This window comes from Barbus barbus, assembly GCF_936440315.1.
Source record: "Barbus barbus genome assembly, chromosome: 16".
Taxonomy (NCBI): domain Eukaryota; kingdom Metazoa; phylum Chordata; class Actinopteri; order Cypriniformes; family Cyprinidae; genus Barbus; species Barbus barbus.
In genome coordinates this window covers 1,351,304-1,367,314 of record NC_136744.1, presented here as the reverse complement: position 1 = coordinate 1,367,314, position 16,011 = coordinate 1,351,304, and the positions used below count along the sequence as shown (strand labels likewise).

Sequence of the window (16,011 nt, the reverse complement as noted above, 5' to 3'; positions counted from 1 at the left end):
GTGGATTACTGTAATGGTCTCCTCACCGGCCTTCCCAAGAAGACCATCAGACATTTAGGATTGATTTTAAAGTACTTTTACTCGTTTATAAATCACTCAATGGCCCAGGACCTAAATATATTGCTGATATGCTCACTGAATATAAACCAAACAGACCACTCAGATCATTAGGATCGAGTCAGTTAGAAATACCAAGAGTTCACACAAAACAAGGGTAGTCTGCGTTTAGCTATTATGCCGCCCACAGTTGGAACCAGCTTCCAGAAGAGATCAGATGTGCTAAAACATTAGCCACATTTAAATCCAGACTCAAAACTCATCTGTTTAACTGTGCATTTACTGAATGAGCACTGTGCTACGTCCGAACTGATTGCACTGCATTTTATGTATAATCACTTTCTATTCTTAACTGTTTTAATTCATTTTAAATACATTTTTAAATCATTTGAAAAGTTTTTAAATTCCTCTGTTTTTATTTTTGTGATTATATTTTTTGATTATTTTACTTCCTTTTATGTAAAGCACTTTGAATTACCATTGTGTATGAAATGTGCTATATAAATAAACTTGAAAGTGAAGTGACATACGTGCACACACACAGCAGTGAACACACACACACACACACACACACAGCAGTGAACACACACACACACACCGTGAACACACACCCGGAGCAGTGGGCAGCATTTATGCTGCGGCGTCCGGGGAGCAGTTGGGGGTTCGGTGTCTTGCTCAAGGGCACCTCAGTCGTGGTATTGAGGGTGGAGAGAGCGCTGGACATTCACTCCCCCCACCTACAATCCCTGCCGGCCCGAGACTCGAACCCACAGCCTTTGGATTACGAGTCCGACTCTCTAACCATTAGGCCACGACTTGCCTTGAATAAAATAAACAAAATAATATAAAATGTCTATATTAAATACTACCCAGTCTCTACTGTAGCTCCCGTGTCCTAAATTCCCACAAAGCATTAGCACCCTCTAGCACTCTTGTAGAACCAGGCCAGGATACAAACAGCTGATTAAATGCAAATAATTAAATATGTAATGTGTATATCGTTCATGTTTTTAAGCAAGAAACATTTTCAAGATATTTTGAGAAAGTAGCTTTATGATGGTAAAAATATTGATGCCTTTCTAATCACTATAGGCTACTAACGGCAAAACATTTTTTTAAAGCAATACCAGTACCAGTAAAGTTACCAGTAGCTACGCTGGTAGTGCTATGGGTGTTTTTAGTGTCTGTATAGAGACGCAAAAAATTAAATGTAGCATTTATATACCTAAAAAAAAAAAACTGTATATATTTTTAATGCTTTTTAATTAAATTAATGAATTTTGAGTTATGAATGAGTTTGTGTCTGCTTATTCTATTCATCGGTGTTAGAACCATTAAAGAAACCAGATTTTCCAGGACGCAAAATTACACGGACCCAGCTCACACTGTCAGCATCCTTCCCTCGAGCACATTCCGTCGTCACGTGGTTCCTCTCACCTTTTAAGTACATTGGACCTGGCTTCTATTTCCACTGTTAATTACTTCACTCTGCCCATAACGATTAACGTGAACACTTGATATTTGGCAATATTTTGACTTGACTGCACGGACACTGCTGTATAAAACACTCAGTACATGGTACACATGAAGAACACTTTTCTTCCTAATGACTAAAAATGATACTTTATTTGGTAATTTCATAAAACATCTGTTCATACTTCATGAAATTACATGAGCATATTTATATGAGCATATTTGAGTATATGTATAGTATGTGAGTGTCCCCATAATGCATAACAATAATTCAGTAATTAAAGATTTAACAAACACACAGAAAGACGCATGTTCAAACACTGCATTCACTGTGTCAATAAACTGATCATGCAAAGAGATTTGGGAACACGTCTATAAGTTCAACATGTCTGACACAAGTCCAGTGTGAGTGTCCATCGCCGCTAACCTGTGCAGTTCACTGCTGCTACAGACACGGCAGGATGACAATCAATCTCTCAGGGCCACAGCTGTTGGGGTTTATATAAAGTAATGGGAGATCACAGTCTAATTTTTGTTTGGCAGACCTACAGGTACATAAAAAAATATAAATTACACAATATACAAAATTGTATTCATCCATGTTTTTCTTTTCTGTGTTTTGGGCAGTAAAACTCTCATGAAGCTTCACGGCTTTACAGTCTGTTTCCTGCTCTACAATCACAGAGACGACTTGAGCTTCATTTCTTGATGACTTCTTCTTTGAGCTTCTCTGCCAGGTGTTTTCTTTTCTGCAATTTCTTCTTCTCTTCAACAGAGATTTCCTTGGAATATGAAAAAAAAGAAATGATTTAAAATGATTATTTAAAAGAAGGAATATCCAAAACCAGCAGTGGAATGACATCTAGTAGTGTGGATCTGCTCAAGCTTTCCAGCTGTCATTAATTGCAAAGTCATGTTAACATAAAAATTTAAAGGGGTAATATGATGCGATTTCAACTTTTCCTTTCTCTTTGGAGTGTTACAAACTGTTCATGCATAGATAAGATCCCTGAAGTTGCACAGACTAAAGTCTCAAAACGAGATATTCTTTATCAAGGTTAAGACTCTGCCACGGCCCCCTAAAACGGCTCATTCAAACACACCCCACATGTCTACGTCACGATGAGGGGAAATCAACGCGTTTCAGAACGGCGGGGCATAGAGGAGCAACAATAATGTACAGTATGTGGAAAATAATGTGCTTTTTGAACCATGAACCACGTAAACACATTGCATTACACCAAATACACAAAATAATGTTCTTTTTAGCAACATCATATGACCCCTTTAAACGTAATCAGGAATTCTGTATATTTGCATACTCATTCCTGAAATGAATAAGGAACCAACAATTAGAACAAAACTGCAAATTATCAGACAAATTACAACTGTGCCAAAAAGAATAATGAATCACTAAGCTAAATTTCCTGAGATGTTATCAGTTCATGTTAATTGTAAGAGAAAACTGGTTAATTTTGAGAATTGTTGTGCTCTTTTCATCAACTGACACTAGAACCAGAGGATCTGTGAGAGCACAACACTTTGGATTCAGCCTTAAACACTGTTGCATTCATGTGCTTCCATTCAAGTACATTCGACACTCTTCAGGACACAATCACAAACACGAACATTTGACAGCAGCCATTTATCAGCAGGAACTGAACATGTCCGGTACTGCAGAAAAGCAGAAATTCCAATACCAACTTGGTAGCAAACTGGTGCTTTTTAAATCACTGTATCAAAATTGTTTCATGAGATGAGCCAAAATGAGGCAGTGGCGGAAAAAACAGCACATTCTTTTTCCCAGCACCAATTCAGAAGTGCAAATACACCATTTCATGATGTTCAAATGAAAAATCTAGATATTTCCTGCTGTCAGATCTTCCCACGTGTAGAAACCTCCACGAGTTTGACATTCCAGCTGCGTGTTTCTACACGTGTGAGAGAAGAGCAGCACAGACACAATATAAACACACGGCTGTTTTTAAGGGAAGTGTCTCTGGTGTTTATATTCACAGTCTGAAGCTGAAGCAGGAATTCAGTGAGCGTGTGAGCACCTGTGCTGTGGATTTGGGCTCCGGAGCCGCAGGAGGAGCGTCAGCCGGGCTCTTCTGGGTCTGATCTCTCCTCAGGGCCTGCAGTTTATCTCTCTGATGCTTCAGATACTCAGAGCGCTGCTGTAACGCCTCCTCATCCTACACACACACACACCAAAAATGGGGGGGGGGCTGTTAAACTATCCATTTGTGTTTTCAAAATTCAGTCAGTACTGACTTGCACGTGTTCATTAACTGTTTGTCAGTTTACTAATTTTAATATTAATGGTGCAGAGTCAAGTAAAATAATCTACCAAAACATGCCTTTGATATTGAAAAGCGTGGTGTGAGCGTGTGGAGTCAGCGGGCACACAGGCAGTGTTATTGATGTGAGTGTCTTACAGCGAGAGCTCTAGAGTCTCTCTGTGTGTCCTCATCTCTCGGACGCGCTGGGCTTGGTGTGTGGTTGGCAGACACTGAACCCTTGACAGGTGCCCTCACTGCAGGAAGAGCTTTACTTTTACCTGCGCAGAACACACACAACAGATCCTACACAACAGCACACTGACGCTCCTGAAATCAAGACTCTCGTCACATCAGTAGCTTCATTTGACATGGAGGCAGAATTAAATGAAGACTGATGTGATGTCATAGTCTGTGAATACCGGTTTCAAAGGAGTCATGCTGTTGAAACTGAAAGGGGCCATGTTCATGCCGCAGCTGAATGTGGCCCAAATCTGATGTTATGCATATATATATCTTTTGGTAAAATCATTCACATATCAGAAACAGCTCTGAACTGCTGATGATTCTAAACTGACCCTTATGCATATAACAAACCATGGCATGGTCATAATATGAAAAATGCATTCATTACAATTAGGTCATTTATTTATTATGTGGTTTATATTATTTTTTAACATATCAACAAATGAAGGAAAAAGACCATGTTAATGGCAGTAGCAGCTCTTCTGTAAATTACCATAAAGAACATTATTCATTTAGCAGATGCTTTCATCCATTACAACTTACAAATCAGGTTTAAACCATTTTGATAGTCGTCTTTAGACAACTAACTATAAGAAACTTTGCAGCTACATGTCAGCTAACTCTCATTAGAGTATTTGTAGACTGTAAGGTTAGGGTTAGTAGAGTAAGTTGACATACTTTTCAAAGTTACTTATAGTCAATAGAATGTGCATCAAAATAAAGTGTTAGCATATGCTAAGCAGACAGTCACTAATACTCTAATGACTGCTGGTTGACATGGAGTCGCTAAGATACTTTTAGTTAGAATGTCTACAGTGGACAAAATCTAAATAAATTGTCATTTTATTTTAAAATAAACTAAATAAGATACAAAATGTATAAAAAAAAGACTATGTAAGTGAGTGTTAACTGTTCACACTGTCATCAACAGATGTGCTTCCGATGGGAGTTTGTGTGAGGTCAGATGTGATCACACACACTCACACACACACACACACACACACACACAGACACGCGCACACACACACACACACACACACACACACACACACACATACTCTCTCACACACACACACACACACACACTCACACACACTCACACACACTCACACACACTCACACACACAGACACGCGCACACACACACACGCACACACTCACACTCACACTCACACTCACACTCACACTCACACACACACACACACACACACACACACACACACACACACAGACACACACTCACATGACGGTGTGGCAGCAGCTGAACTCCTGACGGCTGCAGACTCAGACTCCTTTAACTTCAGCTCTTTAGTGTCTGTTGTGCCGTTGGTCTGTGGAGAGCAGAAAGACACGAGGCATCAGCAGCAGCACAAATCTGCAGGACTTCAGAACATGGTCCTGCTGAAGGGTCAGCTCACACCCTGCTGTTGTTCACCCTCCTTCTTTTCCAGAACACAAAACGAGAAAGGTAAAAAAATTCCTGTTTCTGTTTGATCAGATAATGACAGTTCTTGGCTTTAAAGCTTTCAGATGCAACACATTAATCTCCGTCCTCTCATCTATCTAGACACAACATGAGGAAGTGCACTGCAATAAAGGATTCAAACTTCACTGAATGATACCAAAACACACACATTATGATCAAATGTTCAGATGATGATGGTTTCACTGAGGATCAGACACTCACCCTCATCTTCTCTGGCAGCAACATTACTGTCATCAAAACATCAATAAAGCATCTGATTTAAACTGAGATGGCCAGAACATGCTAGTAAGGTCAAAAGACTGCACAGCACTGCTGCGGCTCTACATATAGATTAGAGGCGGTTATGATCTGTATCATCACAATTGTTTATTATTTGCATGCATTTCTAAGCCTTGTTAATTCAAACTGGAAAGCAATCAAAATCAATAAAAGAGCAACGATACGCAAGTATCTATAACAAGTCTCAGTTTAGCTCAACACAGTACACACAGCAAGGGTTTTTATTTTAAATGATATAATAGATAAAAATAAAATAGATAGAATACAAAAAGAATAGAGAAGCTAGTGTTAGGTTTTTTTTAAGAAAACAAGCTGTTAGTAAATGAATAGAGTCCAAGTCTAAAAGGGGCAAGTTTTTTTTAAGAATAGAATTAGAATAGAGAGATTTAGAATTAGATTGAATTCATACAGTAAAGATTGTGCTGTGTTTTATTTTACATTTGATTATTCAATTTCTGAATACTACTGATACTACCAACCTCAACTTTTACAGGACTCTTTATCATATTATATAAATACAACAGAACAATTGTTCTTATTTGATTACTGATTCTGGCCATTACTGGCCTGTCTGAAACCTTCTAGTGATCCCGAACCCCTTGATCAGCTGGTTCAGGGGAGTTTGAGCCCTGGATGTCACTGTACTCCAACCCTGAACAGATTTTCACCAGTATCTAAAACTTTAGCAATCTTAAAACTTATTTCTTCTTATTTCACTGGGAAGCACTCTGCGACATCTGTTCTTGAAAGGAGCTATATAAAATCGGGTTTTCTCACTACTTATTTCCAGCAAACTATCTATTTGATAATATATTGTTACTGTGAAATATGCACTGCATGAGTGTCAGACTCACTGCGAGGGGTTGGCTCACAGAATCACACGGAGGAGACTCAGACAGACTGCTGGAGGTGGAGGCCTGCTCCTCCTTCTCCTGCACCCTGTGTGCCATCTCCAGATCATACTCCTCCTTTGACCTCCTGCAGATACACAAACAATACAGCACAGCTGATACTGCAATACCTTATTGAGCACAGTTAACATGCTGCTTATCAGCCACAAGTCGTGTTCTGATCAACAGCGTCCTCAGTGAGCACAGGATATCTGCTGAACTTGAGCAAATGCGCTCACTCTGGACAGTCGAGTGGAACGCATCTACAGTCAAAACCACTGAACTTCTGGTTACACTTTATTCTAAGGTGTCCTTGTCACAGTGTAATTACACATTTGTGACCCAGGACCACAAAACCAGTCATAAGGGTCAATTTTTGGAAATTAAGATTTATGCATCTTCTGAAAGGTGAATAAATAATCTCTCCATTGATGTATGGTTTGTTATGATAGGACAATATTTGTCTGAGATACAACTATCTGAAAATCTGGAATCTGAGGGAGCAAAAAAATCTAAATATTGAGAAAATCTCCTTTAAAGTTGTTCAAATGAAGTCCTTAGCAATGCATATTACTAATCAGAAATGAAGTTTTGAGATATTTACAGTAGGAATGTATTATTGTCTATTGCTACAAATATACCTGTGCTACTTATGACTGCTTTTGTGCTCCAGGGACACATATAAGTACTGAGTAATATAATTAACTACATGCACTTACTATATGGTTAGGATTAGTCTTAGGGTTACTTGCATGTAATTATGCATAATTGTTATTATAATAGTAAGTACATGTAATGCGTAACAAGGACATCTTACAATAAAGTGTTACCAACTTTACAAAATGTCCCAACATCACACAGTTTACTAAAGGAATGAGATATAATTACACAGGTGAGAAAGTGAATATGTAAATAAACGTGTATGTGAAATATTCAGTAAGTAGTACACTAAACTGTGTTCTAAATCCAGGTTTGGATTCAAACATTTGTCCTGAGCAATGTGATCTGTAGCTAACCCTGATCTCTTAATGGCATTCATTAACGCTGGCATCTTAATCAATAGAAACAGAAAGTTCAGGACAGAGCCGCACTGATCTACGGTCATGCACCTGTGAACCGGGCCGGCGGAGCTGGGACAGTAACCCAGCACACTAAGAATATTACGCCGTTCTTTTTCAGTGGGACGTTAAGCTGCTTAACTCTCAGTGGTCTCGCAGTGGCTTTATATACTTGGCTTACTGTGAACGCTATCAATCCCTTTACGAGTTGAAGTAACCTCAGAGTAGGGACACCACTAACTGGGTCTCAGCTATTTATTGTGTGCAAATATTTTCAAAAAGCAGAGCATTTTAAAGGTTTTGTAACACAGCAGTCCTGGAACACATCTGTGCGCTGGATCAAAGTTTAGGACTGATTCACAAAACAAACTCCATGTTCATGAAAGGATGCATATAATATCCACTGCAGGACTGATGTCTGTCAGAGACACAGCTCTCGGGAAAACCTGCTCGTTATATAAGCAGCACGTCTGATGATAGCGCAGGTAATGAGGTGAAATTACCTGAGAACCTCCTGAAGAATCTTCATCTCCTGCTGCTCGAGTTCATTCACGACGTCCACGCCGTCTGTCAGACACTCGGGCAGCCCTCCTGTAACACACAGCACACACACACACACACACACACACACACACACACACACACGTGATCCTGGAGCACAGAAGCAGTCATGAGTAGCACAGGTATATTAGTAGCAATAGCCAACAATACATTGTAAGGGTCAAAATTATCCATTTTTCTTTTATGCCAAAAATCATTAGTATATTAAGTAAAGATCATGTTCCATGAAGATATTTGGTACATTTCCTACCGTAAATATATCAAAACTTCATTTTTGATAAGTAATATGCATTGCTAAGAACTTCAGCTTTTAGATGATTTATAAATCTCCATTTCAACAAAATTGACCCTTCCTATTGAATTGAGCCATGAGATAAGAAAATAAATAAAATACATTTTATTTCACAACTCCGACTTTTTCTCTTGCAATTTCTTCTCAACATTTTGAGACATAAATTCAGAATTCTGACTGAGTGTACATCTTGCAATTCTGTTTTCTTGTTTTGTTTTCACCACAGAATTAAAAATAATGGTAACTGTGACTTTTCTCGCAATTGTGAGTTTACATCTCACAATTCTGACTTTTCTCAGAATTCAAGTTAGAACTGCAATATAAATATCAGAATTTAAAGAAGAATTTATTTATCTTATCTCATGGCAGAACAGGCTTCCGTGTTTACTCCATCATCTACTGATAAATGGGAGCTGGTTTTATGTGAGAGAGACCAGGATGCCACGTCAAATGTAATAAATGTAATGAAGTTGAACTAATCGCACGTGTGAATCTGGACGTGTTGAATACCGTTTCTCTCTTTGATGACATGCAGAGCCTGCAGCTGAAGCTCCATGTTCTTCTGGACCATCAGAGAGCGAAACATCTGAAAATCATCTGTAGCCAGAACTGGCTGGAAAACAGCCTGATCGAACAAGAAAACACAGTCAGCCATCGAGTCACTGACAGAGCAGGAACCTCACACGACCCAAGAGCACACACATGTTGTCTCTGTCCAATGCAGAACCAAAACCACATACACATGAATGGAGGATGATGCTGCACAAGGAGAAAAGCATCAGGATTTCATTGCCAGTATTGTGTGCATTATTATTACAGTCAACTAAACTAAAGTGAGATCCAGTGATCAGTTCTAGCACAGTTTCATCACAACTCAAGAATGAATATGAACTACAAATTGAGCTGAAATATAAGAGAATATAAAAGGAATAACTGCAATCAATATGTGTTCCAAATGAAGCATGATTAATGCTTACAAAAAAACTGAGGAAAGACCAATTGAAACACACCATTAAATAGGAATAATTAGTTTCATTCTCAGTTTAACATTTGGTGCAAAGGATGGAAGATGTAACAGTAAAGAGGAAAGTGGCGAAATAACGCTGTGCAAAGTGTAACGTGAGCAAAGAAGAGACTGAAAATATTGATGTGGACCAATTGCGTCTTAAAGCAAGAGTGTGGATGCTTGCTGAATACTTCAAGCAAATAACTCTGTAATTACTTCAGTAAAAAACTAGCAGCTTTACCCTCCCTGGACGTGTGATCCACAGAGCTCAAATCCTATGTTTGTCGGTGGCTGTAAACACAGTGCCGCTTGTTTATGGTGAATATCTGCATTTGGTGTGACAGGGCCGATCAGGGCCGGTGTTTGCAGCCCAGGTCAATCTCACAGGTGACTGTGCTCTGTCTCACTAACCCAGTTAACTAATCTCCGTCGACTGCCTTAACCTGCATGTGTCTCAGCACTCAAGCTTCTTCTCAGTCCAGAAGCTGCTGGTTCAGGCTGTGACGCTTCCAAGCCAAACATCAGAAATAAAGTATCGTGTTAAGCGGAGAACCAGTTCAGCTCTGAACCAATAGCATGATCCTGCACAACCAGAGACTGCAGTTTCAGGACCGCATTACTAGGACCCTGTTTTTTGTGACAGCACCATCTAGCCAATTCTATTCCAACAGAGGAGACCTGATTCAAACATCAAACAAACTGATGCAAAGACTAGATCCATGCAAACTATTCTTTTTTTTTATCTTTCCATCTTATTTTTAATGCAAAAGCTGGCTTGAACTTGAGTGTTTGAGGGGGTGTCAGCAATCTCCATTTAGCTGTGCAAAGCAGTTCATTGTGCTGCTGGATGCTGTGAACTGCTATTAACCCTAACCCTAACACTTTATAATAACAGCACGCTATGAATCATTAGTAAATAGTCAATTCATCCTTTATAAAGCATTGCCCCAACATTAATATGCATAAGCAGTTTATAAATACAGCTATAAATGTTTTGTTCTTGAGCAGATCTATAATGTTTAATAATTTATTAACGATCAATTTATCATTTCTAAATTATTACGTTATTTAGGAGTCGTCAGTGGTTCATAAGATCATTTAGAAAGTGTAAGTAAATGATTAATAAACTATTTAAAAGTACATTTATCAATCTTATTATTTAGACACATGATAATAATTGCTTTATTAACATATTCCTGCTGTAATTCATGATTAAGGCAGGTAGCTATAAAACATTTAGTAGATGCCAGCCATGTTTTTGTGAGCTCATCTAAAGTGAGGACTATATTATAAAGCATTTATAAAGAAGACTTAAAGACTCATTTATCTTCCAAACAAACACAACACAGAGGGATACAGAACTCACAAATATTTTTAAGATGCAAAAAATTAAACTGTACTCTTGATCAAAAATGTAAATGTAACAAAAATGTAAAGCCTGTACAAATACTAGAAATCGTGAATATAAATAATTGGGAATCATGTAAAAAACAAAAACAAAAAACCCCCAAAGTTATCTGAAGTTTAGAGTCTGCTCATCACCCCACAGAAGAGAGGGGCGGGGTCAGCAGAGCTCATTAGCATTTAAAGCAACATGGACTAGAATGGCTTGATGAAAACTGAGCTGATTTTGACAGGGTAAAGGTGTTATTTACACTACCATTGAGAAATTTGAACCAAAGTATGTTATAGACTTTTCATTAAGCGATCTATAATAGACATCTTGCAGACGTACATGTACTATCTGGGTACAAAAAATAAATAAATAAAATAAAATTGTATTAATTTAACTATAGGATCCTAGAAATGCGGTCCTGAATCTGCAGCCTCCGGTTGTGCAGGAAAACACTTCTCCCCTGAACACAGAGCAAAAAACAAGTGCAATGCAAGAGAAAAGCCCAGCGCAAGCTCCATCAGATCAGCCAGTGAACAGCACAATAAATAATGGAAGAGCGACAGGGCATCTAAACCCCCGCTATAACGCTCAGTAATCAGTGATTTCATGAGACACCAGAGGAAGGTGCGCTACCCTCAGCCTCTTACCTGCAGAGTCTTAGTCTTGCTGAAAGAGGAGCAGGCGTGCAGAAACTGCTGCTCACTGATGCCCACCTCCTGCATGTAGTTCTCCAGCAGCCGCTCCACCTCCACAGCACATGCCAATCAATCACAACAGAGTCAGAACAGTGCATTCATTCACCAGATGCCATTCAGAGCGGCTCTCACCAGCTGCTTGTACTGCTGATGGATCTCCGTGTACGTCAGCTTATTCTCATCATCATCGTCGAACACTGAAACCACACCAAACACACCAACAAATGAACAATATTATGGCAAGCCATCTTAGCTTAAAATATTCCCAGTGTTACTCGTCGTAATTGCATTCTTACTAGTAAAAATTCAATTACAGAGGTCTCTAATTCAATTCTTACTGGTAACAATTCCAATTAGAGAGCTCTACGAATGAATTTTTACTAGCCATGTGTCTCAATTGACTTCCATTCATTTTTAATTACAGAGCTCTACAAGTTAATTTTTTTCTAGTAATAATTCCAATACTCTACAATTGAATTCTTACTAGGGATGTAACAATTACCGGTTTGACCATAAATCATGATAAAAATTCTCCACGGTTAGTATCACCATTTCATATTTTAATTATCATTAAAACCGTATTCGATTACCGTGATTTGAACAACTGAGGATAAATAAATACTGTCCAGCATAAAGCACAGTTTTAATAACAGTCACAGCACACAGAGTTGTTTTGTGTTGAGTGAAAACATGGCGGAAAAGAGGCGAGGTTTTAAGGGAATTATACAATCGAATATATGAATGAATTATTTATATGAATGCACCTCTGAAGGTTCTGACTGTCTTCAGAAATGATTCTATGGCATTTTGTTTTCTTCTTTGCTCCATGTAAAACCTAATAAAGCAAAGCAGGTTACGGCAAACAGCTGTAATTGTATAGCGCCAGCAGAACTTTAAGTGAAGCCAGGATAGACAGAATCACACTGTATAGCACAACTAAAGCGCCCTCGGCTGAGCGATCAGTTCTCATTGTGCCTGAATTGAAAAATATACACACAGTTGTCAAAATGTCCATTGTGTGGAGTAGGCCTATCTCATGTAAATACAGTTGGTTATGGCCTAATGTGAACGTAAACAGGCAAAAACCAGATAGGCTATGTGTCAGTATATTACATTCATTCAGGGGGATTTTAAAAAGGACTAGGATAGCAGCCTAATTAAATACCTGTCTGTGTCATTAATGTTAATCAAACACCAAAAGATGTTAAATGTATATGTTAAATAAATAGGCTATTTGAAAAATGAGTGCATCTCTATTTGTTTTATGGTTTGTAATTTGCCTCTTTTTTTTTTTTTTGAATTAAACAAATACAATTTCTCATATCATTGTCATATTATCCACCCATCCCGTATTCAACCATGAAAAATCTGGTCACACTACCCCCCAAGCAGTTGAGATGGACCTTTTTTAATATAAAGACGGCAAGAGTGCAGTTAGCAAGCACAGTTCTGATTATGCATATAAATATGTATTGTGTTGTGGATGCTGAGCGCATGGGTGCTGTCCTGCTGTCTGTCACACAATAACCTCCGCGTCACGTGAGCGCCGTTTCCTGCATTAGGCTACATTTAATCAATTACATAATCACTAAGATTGAGATGTGGTGTTCGTTTAAAGTTTAACTGAAGTGTAATTACGCATACATCTGAATTGTTTTGTTAATGCCGAGTGCGTGCTGTCCAGTTCTGAAGTCTTTCACCTTTGCATGTAAAAGGTATTTGTCGTTGTCCTGTGGTCACTTGTATTAAGCTGTTTTGTTGAATATACCTATTCTTTGGCCAAATACAATTTAAAACTATACTTCTGTTAAATGTGGTGTGTAGCTGCTTTTATTTAAATGAAATAAAAAAGAATAAAAAATAATAATTTTGTCATGAAGCAATTCTGACGTCATGAATATCGATTATAGCCCAGGTAGAAAAAAAATTCTGTCGCCCTGCCTGCTTTTATGATAAACCGGCTTGCCATATAATATGCATGAGTAACAGCTCGTGAGGTTTATCAGCGAAGAAGCTATAACGCGCACGGGTCCGTCACAGCTGCGTTTAATACCTGAGCATTTGTTCTCCATGAAGTCTGCCAGTGGGATGAGCCAGTCTGGGCTGCTCAGGTAGCCCGCGATGCTCTCCAGCACCCACTCGCTGTCATCGGCCATGATCACTGGAGAGACGCTCTCATCGCCGCACGCGTTACTCCGCGCCTGTGGAGAGAAGTGCGTTAAAAACACACGCGAGCGCACGAGCCGCGGACACCCCGGATGCGTGCAACATATAATCTGCAGCCGTAGCAACCGACGCGTCACCGCGGGCGTCACTTCTCCTTCTTCTTCGCCGGGACTGCTCGGCTGCGCACGCCACCTCCAGCGCCGGAGCGAGCGCGTGGCTGGGGTCCGTTCTTCAGACGTCGCTAACTGCACAGTTATGTCAGAAAACACATTATGTTTGGAATGCTATTAGATGATAAAAATAATGATTTGTTTTTTCATTAATACAATGCTAATTCTGGGCAAATCTTTTCTTCATAAATGCAAATGTATGAAGACGAAACCTTATTTTTCTGTTTTTAAAAGAGACTTTATTTATAATTACTTTCCATCATTGGAATATATAAGAAGTAACAAGGCCCAGAAACTTGTTGGAATAATAAGAGAACTTGATTTATTTGAAGAGGAATGAAGAGACCCCTGCTTACACTTTTTTTTTTATTATTTTTTATTTTATTATTATATCTTTTTCAGATGTATATGTAAGTTTGTTGGTACTTTGCATTTATCTTGTATATGTGTCTTGCTTAATATTGATTTATTTACATTTATCAGTGCCATTGTGTATATTCTGTTCAATATGTTCAATAATAAATGAAATAAAGCTGGGTTAACTGGATTTGATTGTTGCTGATTGGGCACGATCTTGGGTTGGTTGGTTGTTCATAGCTGTCATAAAGCAACAGGTCCTTCAGATTAAAGCTGCTCGGGAGCAGGCTCAGTTATTTCATGTAAACAGGATTAGATCGCATCTTCTTAAGCAGAACTGATGCTTCAAATCTGTCCCAGCCACCGCTGTATATTAGAAGAGTACCCTACTGGTCCAGGGACAATTATTTAAAATAACAATCATTTAAAAATGTATTTGAAAATAATGTTGTGTAGTCTATAATACTATAGACACAGTCAGTTTTACTCATTGAAAGATTTATTAGTGATGAAATAATTACTTAATAATTGTATCGGGGGCCACGGCCCCCGGGCTTGAGGTTATGTTTGGGCCCTGTACAAATGTCCTCAACTAGAACATCATTATGGAGCAACACAAAATACACATAAATTAAAATATACTTTGAGGTTCATACATAGTGCAATTAATATGCAACAGTAGTCAAAGTTTAGATGCAATATTAAATAGTCATTATAATACAATAAGCAAGATGTGTTCTCTCAGTTCAGAGATCAAAACACTGAAATAACATTGACCAAAAAAAGCCAGAGATGTATTAGTATTAAAAAAATATTGTTATTATATCTGCATCCTCTTATGTCAGGTTCTAATACAAAGACATGTTGGCTATTAACAATCAAATGAAATTACTATCAACAAAATACATAAATGGATTTTTCTATTTATGTTTACATATAAATATATGTTTCAAGTTTAAATATAACATTTATATGTAGAAATATTTAATGACTGCAAAAAAATGAAATAAGCTACTTTTTTAAATACACCACCAGTAGGTGACAGCAAGTGACTGTATCTGTAGTTCATCTGTAATGAAATGAGGTGTGAACATTTCACTCATTTATCATTATCTTACATGTGCGCTCTTTTAGGCTAAAGGCTTAATGGAGTTGTTCAAAGTAGCCATTAGATAACAAACTAATCGGTGCTGACGCGATCAATACGTGTCCTTCTTCTATGTGAAATAATCATAAACACCAGTTTATGCTGTTTGATTATGGCCTTGAAGGTTGTAGTTGGAAGCTGTTAGCCCCGGCTGGCCCGTTTAGCCCCAGCGTGTGCAGTGGAAACGTGGCTATATAATATATATTATATATATTGATATATAATCAAGAATTATGAATTAAAAAACTTTAACAGCCTATGTTTTTTGGAAAATATTGTTGGCTCACGCTAACTGGTTAGCTAACTGATTGGTGATTTTTGAATATAGTCCAAATATTTTTTCGGTAAAAGTATGCTGCTCAGGTATCTCCAACCTCTGTTGACCTGTACGTGAAGAAAATGAATTTTTAACATTAATTTGAACATTTCCTGGTTTATTTCTAACACAAATTAT

General features: G+C 38.2%; 1 protein-coding gene across 1 annotated transcript; it reads right to left on the bottom strand.

Annotated features, from left to right (window-relative positions):
* Window positions 1-1,659: 1,659 nt before the first annotated feature.
* LOC306882323 (cilia- and flagella-associated protein 36-like) lies at window positions 1,660-14,041 on the bottom strand. Its single transcript, XM_079436870.1, has 10 exons — window positions 13,771-14,041; window positions 11,850-11,914; window positions 11,670-11,768; window positions 9,131-9,245; window positions 8,271-8,358; window positions 6,674-6,797; window positions 5,298-5,385; window positions 3,969-4,090; window positions 3,588-3,725; window positions 1,660-2,312 (listed from the first exon to the last, which is right to left on the bottom strand). Exons 1-10 carry the CDS (start codon window positions 13,871-13,873, stop codon window positions 2,229-2,231), a joined length of 1,026 nt encoding a protein of 341 aa, XP_079292996.1. The 5' UTR covers window positions 13,874-14,041; the 3' UTR covers window positions 1,660-2,228.
* Between the last annotated feature and the right edge of the window lie 1,970 nt (window positions 14,042-16,011).